Source organism: Chiloscyllium plagiosum, chromosome 26 (genome assembly GCF_004010195.1).
Source record: "Chiloscyllium plagiosum isolate BGI_BamShark_2017 chromosome 26, ASM401019v2, whole genome shotgun sequence".
Classification (NCBI taxonomy): Eukaryota; Metazoa; Chordata; class Chondrichthyes; order Orectolobiformes; family Hemiscylliidae; genus Chiloscyllium; species Chiloscyllium plagiosum.
In genome coordinates, this window is record NC_057735.1 from 44,879,916 (window position 1) to 44,888,444 (window position 8,529).

At 44.6% G+C, this 8,529-nt stretch overlaps 1 protein-coding gene across 1 annotated transcript; it reads left to right on the top strand.

Moving 5' to 3' along the window:
• The first annotated feature begins 193 nt into the window (after positions 1-193).
• LOC122562992 (achaete-scute homolog 5-like) lies at positions 194-1,345 on the top strand. Its single transcript, XM_043716291.1, has one exon. The coding sequence runs from the start codon at positions 517-519 to the stop codon at positions 1,087-1,089; it is 573 nt and encodes a 190-aa protein (XP_043572226.1). The 5' UTR covers positions 194-516; the 3' UTR covers positions 1,090-1,345.
• The last annotated feature ends 7,184 nt before the right edge of the window (positions 1,346-8,529 follow it).

The window sequence follows — 8,529 nt, forward strand, 5'->3', positions numbered from 1 at the left end:
GAGACAGAGCTCAGGGAGCGGGGAGCTGACAGAGCCCACAATTGGAGGGGAGGAGACTGCGAGCTCAGTGAGGAGGTAGGAGACAGAGCTTGGTTGGGGAGGGGGGTGGCAGACTGAGAGCTCAGAGTGAGGGGGGAGGAGACTGAGACCTCAGAGTGGGGGCTGGGAGGGTCAGACTGAGAGGTCAGAGTGAGGGAGTTGCTCAGGTAGTGGGATCACTCAGAGGCCAAGAAGAGGAGTCCCACTGCTCAGTGCATGATCCTGAGGACAGCTTCACTCGGAATCTGCAGTGGGCTTTGCTCTGATCTTTGAGAAGGATCTATCTCTGATGTGGGGGATCAGAGGGTCTGTTCCTGTGCAGAATGACTCCATGACCAGTGCAGCAGGGGTAAAGGGCAGCCCCTGTCTGATACCCCTCTTGGGGACAGTGCAGTCCAACCAGCCAAGAATCCATTCAATGCATTGAGCTCTGTCAGTGCTGGGCTTTACCCTGTACCAGTCGCTGCAGAATCCAAGATGAACAGTAATTATCCCAGGTCTCTGATGGACAGGAGATCAGTGGTGGCCCCCAACTGCATGCAATTGGCAATGCCTTTACCCCCTGAGCAATCCACGCACCAGCATTTACCCCGCAGAGACAGTTTAACACATGTCCCCTTCCTGGTCTATCCAAGTAACCTGGAGTCGGCCTATTATGACACTTATGGCAGTATGTTTCCCTACATGCCCTTCCACGGCCACTTTGGGGTCTATGATTGTCCCTTTGAGCCCGCCTTCATCCAGAAGAGAAACGAGAGGGAGAGGCAGAGGGTGAAATGTGTGAATGAAGGCTACGCGAGACTGCGAGACCACCTGCCAGGGCCCCTGTCAGAGAAACGCCTGAGCAAAGTGGAGACCTTGCGAGCAGCTATCAGGTACATTAAGTATCTGCAGGACTTACTGAGCCAGAGTGCAGGCAGGTCCCCCCCTGAAACACAGGAGAACCAGCCCAGCAGCAGTGAGGGAGCCCAGCAGGACTGCAACAGTGACGGCGAATCCAAAACTTCCTCCCCTTACTGTGAGTCCGGGTCCGGCTCTGACAGGAGCTGATGCAAACACTGTACAGCACCAGCACCAACACTATTCCCAGTGACTGCCTGAGCAAACAACTCCTTCCATTTCCGTCTCTGTCACACTGCACACCACACCTCCTTCTGTGAAGACAAAGTGACCCTGGAACTGTGACCCCTGGCGTCTATTGAGATGGACTGGCAGCCTTTTGGCAAACTTGGATCAGGAAAGGACAATAATGCTGCAGAGAATCGCTGCAGGAATCTTCCAGATTGGAATCCAGGCTGAGTCAGTCAGGATCCGAACTAGGCAACTAGGCTACGCAAGATCCAGACTGGGAAAAACAGGATCCGGATTAGGAAACTGGAATAAACAAATACAAATTGGAAAACTGGAATAAATGGAATCCAGACTGGAATTCACAGAATAAAGACTTGGAAATTGTGGGATGAGCAGAATGGGATATGTGGCACATGGGATTAACAGGTTCCAGGTGATTGAGCTGTGGGATTATGACACTGCACATGAACAAACTCTGGATGAACAGTGGTTCGGGGCAGGATGTGGTGGCTGTGTATGGAGGGGCAATATGTTAAATCCTTTCACAACGAAGACCCCTGGCAGGATTTTAACTCCTGTCCCTATTCTGCAGGTTCACTGAGCCAAGATCAGAGGGACACGACTGCTCTGGACTCTTGAAGTTCCTATTAACCTGTTGGAAAAAAGAACACTAGCAAGGTCAATATGAAGAGTCGAGATGCGATTCAGCATGGGGAGCAGGCTTGGGGGAAACATGACAATTGGATCGAATTCCCCTCTGATCTCTGTGGGTGGGTGCGGGAGCATTTTGGAAAACAAAATACCACTGTGTGAAAGATGTCTGAGAGTATTCTAGTTAATGATAGCCTTTCCTGTGTGTTGGGAATGCAAACAGAGGTTCGAAAGCCAGAGACCATCAATATTTCAAGGTAGATGCATCACCCAAAACAGCTTGTGATGCAATCTGTCATATCAGGGCATGTTGTGTAGGTGGAGACAGACAGCAAGAGTTCATATCATTTAGATGAATCTGTCTAAACGTTAGATTTTATCACTAGGTGATGGCACCTGGGCAAAGTGGTATAGGGTACGGCTCCCATTCTGTGCTCAGTTACCTGTTTATTGTGACCAGTCCCTAGAAACACAGGAGTCAGTCAGCATCAAGGATTCCACAGACAGTTACCACTATGGTACTACAGTCCATCTCCACTGAGCTCATAGAGACTGCTCTTGACACAGGAAATATTCAACACACTACATATGTTGGTATCACTGAAGTTAGGATGAAAATTCTTTGATGGCTGGAGTCATACTTAAGATATTCACTGCTTTTTTTTTTGTTTGACCTGACAATTTATTTAAGTGTGATGGCACCTTCCAAACCCATGACCACTATTAGGACAAGGGCAGCAGATACAAGGGGACGCACCCAGCATCAGTAAATTTCCTCCAGCCCACTCACCATCCTGACTTGGAACTGTCACTCGGTCAAGATCCTGGACCTCTCTTCCTAACAGCACTGTGAGTGTCCCTACACCCAAGAACTGCCGTGGTTCACAAAAGGGAATTCAGCATCACCTTCTCAAGGGCAATTAATGCTGGCCCAGCCAACCACGTTTACATCCCTTGAATGAATAACAAAAATACCTCTACCTAAATGGTATTCAATAACCATACCTCCACCTCTCCCTCAGGAAGATAATTCTGAATACTCACCCATGTGCATTACGGCTGTTCTGCCTTAACATCAGTTTCCAGCCCACTCCAATTCCTTCAATTCTCAGAGAACAAAACGCCTCTGTTTCTCAGCTTTGGTCTCCCACGGCGACAGTGAGACTTTTTAAACTGATTCCAGGCTGGCGAAGCCTTTGTGCAGCCATTCAGTATCAGTAACGCCAGAAATACCTTGTAGCTTTCAGCTCCGGTACAGTCCAAACAAGACTCACGTTAAAGTGAGGAAGGTCTCTGAGGGTCAATCGGCTCAGTTATCTGGACAGCTGGTTTGCAATGCAGAGGAGCACCAACAGCATGGGTTCAATTCTCGCACCGGATGAGTGAGGTTATCATAAAGGACTCTCAACAATCAGCTTCTGTGAGAGGAAGAACAGACTGCAATGAGCACCACTGTTATTAGCAGAAAGGGCACAGCAGCTGGTTCCTACTGGAACGCTACTGTCAGTCACCACTTGGAGTGCTATAGGGTTAATTTACAGATGCTACACTTTGGGGCATCACTCAGAGGTACCACTCATTGAGTGTGCATGCAGAGCCATTACTGCTGGAGTACCACTACGAGCAAGTGTGTGGTGCTGGAAAAGCACAGCAGGTCAGGCAGCATCCGAGGAGCAGGAAAATCAACGTTTCAGGCAAAAGCCCTTCATCAAGAGCGCCACTAAGAGAGTCCAGTAGATTAACACCGGGGCCGTGTCGATCAGGAGCACAGGAAAAGGAAACTTCAAGGGGCAATGCAGACAAGGGGCATGAGCAGCACTAGAGACAGGCACCTTCAACCGATATACCTACAGTCTTCTTGTCTCCTCAACACTGTTACAACTCATACCATAGCAAGGTCTCCGGAGGAAGGAGACTAAAGCTTTTCATTCCTCCTGCCAGTTAAATACCAACAGGAACATGGGAACACCAGCACCTCCAAGTTAGAATAAATCAGGTTCTGTTGCCAAAACTGCGTAAAGAAATATCCTACTGCCCTCTGATGGTGAACACTGGTTGCTACATCTACTGATCACACTTCTCACATAATAAACTGTCAGCAGAATAGGAAAAAAATACACATTTAATTGGCATCTTTCACATCCGTAAGACACCCCAAGGAACTTCAATGGGTATTTTTGAAATGCAGTGTTTCTTGGTTTGTAAGCCCACACAGCAGTCAATTTACACATAGCAATGTCCAAGAGGTTATAATGAGATAAATCTCATTTGTAATGTTGTCTAAGGGACAAGTGATAAGCAAGGCATGTTGTCCTTGCTCACCTTTGAAATATTCCTGTAGAATCACCACATCCAGCTGGGATGGAAGACAAGTGCTCGGTTAAATGGTTCATTCAGAAGACAACACCTCCAACAGGCCAGCATTCTGTCAGCAGCCCAGCACCAGCCTGGATTGTACTGGGAATGGAACAGCCCAGCCTTCTGAGTGGGAGACAGCTGTCTCATCTGAAAAAAGCAAAAAGAGAAATGGATAAGGATGAGAAAGAGTCACTCAGTTCGCCTTGCTGCTCTGTTATGTCTCACAGCCCAGTATTTAACTGTGCTTCAGTGAATCCTATTCACTGTGTCACTAAAACCCCACCTTGCAGATTAGTCCAGTGATGTGTTTTCTTCAGGTTTCACCACCTAATTAAATTTACTTTCCATTCATTTATGCTTCTGACCTATTCTGATCGGTGAAGAGAACTTAATTGATACCACTTACTGGTAGATTAACAATGGCAGTCCTCACAGATAGTCTGAGGTCTTAAGTGTTATCCTGAGATAGGCCAATGATGAGGTAAAACATGTGGAGATTCACTTTGACATCAACAGCATGGTCACTGCTGTCTTTTGGTGAACAGTTGCTGTCAATTGACAGGTGCTGCCTCCTCTTCTGAAAAAACACATCAGAAAAATGGCAGAAAAGGACTGGACATTTTTATTGTACTTTATTACAGGGCTATTGAATTGTAATGAATTGTAACATTTTATTGTACTTTATTACAGAGCAATTGAATTGTAATGAATTGTAACGTTTTATTGTACTTTATTACAGGGCTATTGAATTGTAATGAATTGTAACGTTTTATTGTACTTTATTACAGAGCTATTGAATTGTAATGAATTGTAATGTTTTATTGTACTTTATTACAGGGCTATTGAATTGTAATGAATTGTAACGTTTTATTGAAACTGTTAGATTCAGACTATCATGGACACTTGAAACTTACGTAAAAGGTAGACCGGCAAGTTTCTTAGGAGAAATAAGTTGTGTGCTGCTGTATAATCTGTCTCAAACATGGGCATTAAAGATGGAAATTATAACAGTGATTACATTGTACAGTCAATTGATAACCCAAAATGCTTATTTGTTTATAAACTCCAATTCTTCAAATTAAACAATACAAATAACATGGCGATGTTGGGATGTAGTCCAAAAAGTTTGAATAATTAATTAACAACGATATTCTTGGGAGTACATCTAGGAAAGCTATTTGGGTGGAACTAAGAAGTAAGAAAGGGATGATCAACTTATTGAGACTGTACTATAGACCCCATCAATAGTCAGGGGAAAATTGAGAAGCAAATTTGGAAGGAGATCACATTATCTATAAGAATTATAAGATGTAATGATAGGGGATTTTAACTTTCCAAACATAAACTGGGATAGTCATAGTGTTAAGGGCTTGAATGGAGTGGACAAATCCCTGGGACTTGATCAGGTTTACCCTAGAACTCTCTGGGAAGCTAAGGAAGTGATTGCTGGGCCCCTTGCTGAGATATTTGGATCATTGATAGCCCCAGGTGAGGTGCCGGCAGACTGGAGGTTGGCTAATGTGGTGCCACAATTTAAGAAAGGTGGTGAAGAAAAGCCAGAGAACTACAGACCAGTGTGCCTGATATCACTGGTGGACAGGTTGTTGGAGGGAATCCTGAGGGACAGGATTTACATGTATTTGGAAAGACAAGGACTGATTAGGGATAGTCAGCATGGCTCTGTGCATGGGTTACAAAATCATGAGGGGCATGGATAGGGTAAATAGACAAAGTCTTTTTCCTGGGGGGAAAGATAAAGAGACCTAAGGGGCAACTTTTTCATACAGAGGGTGGTACATGTACGGAATGAGCTGCCAGAGGAAGTGGTGGAGACTGGTACAATTGCAACATTTAAAAGGCATTTGGATGGGTACATGAGTAGGAAGGGGTTGGAGGGATATGGGCCGGGTGCTGGCAGGTGGGACTAGATTGGATTGGGATATCTGGTCAGCATGGATGGGTTGGACCAAAGGGTCTGTTTCCATGCTGTACATCTCTATGACTCCATGTCTCTAGGTAATGAAGAGGATTGATGAAGGCAGAGCAGGAGACATGATCTATATGGACTTTAGTAAGGTGCTTGTCAAGATTCTGCTTGGTAGGCTAGTTAGCAAGGCTCGCAAAGTGTGGCTCTGGAAAAGCTCATTAGGTCAGGCAGCATCCAAGCTGCAGGAGAGTTGATGTTTCAGGTATAAGCCCATGGAATAGAAGGAAAAGTAGCCCATTTTGACACAGACCTGGCTAAAAGGTAGGAGACAGAGGGTAGTGGTGGACGGTTGCTTTTCAGATGTGAGGCCTGTGACCAGTGGTGTGCCACAAGGATCGGTGCTGGGTCCACTGCTTTTCGTAATTTATGTAAATGATTTGGATGTAAACATAGGAGGTATGGTTAGTAAATTTGCAGATGACACCAAAATTGGAGGTGTAGTGGACAGTGAAGAAGGTTACCTCAGATTAAAATGGGATCATGATCAAATGGGCCAATGGGCTGAGGAGTGGCAGATAGAGTTTAATTTAGATAAATGTGAAATGCTGCATTTTGGAAAAGTCAATCTTAATGGTAAGGACCTGGAGAGTGTTGCTGAACAAAGAGATCTTGGAGTAACAGGTAGATAGAATAGTGAAGAAGGTGTTTGGTATGCTTGCCTTTATTGGTCAGTGTATTGAGTACAGGAGTTGGGAGGTCACGTTGCGGCTGTACAGGACATTGGTTAGGCCACTTTTGGAATAGTGCCTTCAATTCTGGTTTCACTGCTATAGCAAAGTTGTTATTAAACTTGAAAGGATTCAGAAAAGATTTACAAGGATGTTGCCAGGGTTGGAGGGTTTGAGCTATAGGGACAGGCTGAACAGGCTGGGGCTGTTTTCCCTGGAGCGTTGGAGGCCGAGGGGTGACCTTATAGAGGTTTATAAAATCATGAGGGGTATTGATAGGGTGAGTAGCCAAGATCTTTTCCTTGGGGTGGGGGAGTCCAAAACTAGAAGACAGAGGTTTAAGATGAGAGGGGAAAGATATAAAAGGGACCTAAGGAGCAACGTTATCCTGCAAAGAGTGGTGTGTGTGTGGAATGAGGTGCTGGAGGAAGTGGTAGAGGCTGGTAAATTACAACATTCAAAAGGCATCTGGATGGTACATGAATAGGAAGGGTTTAGAGCCAAATGCTGGCATATGGAACTAGATTAATTTAGGATATCTGGTTGGCATGGATGAGTTGGATTGAAGGGTCTGTATCCATGCTCTATGATTCTATGAATTAAGTGATTTGAATTGAGATAATATCACATAGAATAGGTTATGTTATATAGAATCAATTACATATAACTTTGGTTATCAATTATTCATTCACTTCTTTGTTTAGAATTTCATTCCTCACCATTTCAATCACTTGTCTAATCGGTAACACACCCTCTTGCTCTGTCAGTCACTCTATCACAGTCTCAATCCCTTCTTTGCTCTATCCTTTATTCTGACTCTGCAATTCACTCCTTTGCAATTCACTCCCCCACTTTGGTATATACTTCTCCCATTTTGTCATTCACTCCTTTGTTTGCTCTGTCTCTTCCATTTCCTCACTCATTCACCCTGGAGAATACACTCACAATGGAAACACCAAGTTTCACAGTTACAAACCAAAGTGTCTGATTCACTAAATCAGTTGGTGCTCGTGTGAAATACATGAGCAGTGGAAAACTTTGTGATTAAATTGTTATCGCTTTTCATAGTTAATAATCCCAAACCATTCAAATTATCCAAATGAACTTGGTTTGAGTATAATTTTAATTTTACACCTATCTGGAAATATGTCTCCCCACCACTGACATTTCAGTAAATTTAAAATTAAATCTTAATTTGGTTCTTTCTTATATGGCTTTGGACGTACTTTCCTGCCGGCATCTATTCATATTCTGTGAGTCTGAGAGTTTCTGAAAGTTCCTTTGCTAAGGTTTAAATATGGTTCTCATTTTGATCCAGTCAATTGATGTCCATGCTAACACTGTCCTTATTCATGTTGCTGCTAAATGTACTTACATTGGCTCAGTCTTGAGAGTGATGTGGGAGATGGCACAGGGCAGGATAACACTAAGCACACAGACACATAAGATGGCCGCTGAGCCATAGGTTGGCCACTTTACACACAAGATGGCCGCCAGACCACAAAGACAGCAGAGCAAACACAGATACACCAGGACGCCAGCACAATGCACTCACAATCAAGTTGATTAATTTAAGTCAGGTGGAGGAGAGAATACACATGAGTAGCATACACTGCTGCTGAAGTTGAAAAGTGTGGTGCTGGAAAAGCACAGCAGGTCAGACAGCATCCATGGAGCAGGAGAATCGACGTTTCGGGCATAAGCCCTTCTTCAGGAATGAGGCTGGTGTGCCAAGCGGGCTGAGATAAAAGGTGG

What these genes read in the sequence shown, in the direction of transcription:
- LOC122562992 (XM_043716291.1), top strand. Translation starts at nt 517, where the DNA reads ATGAACAGTAATTATCCCAGGTCTCTGATGGACAGGAGATCAGTGGTG.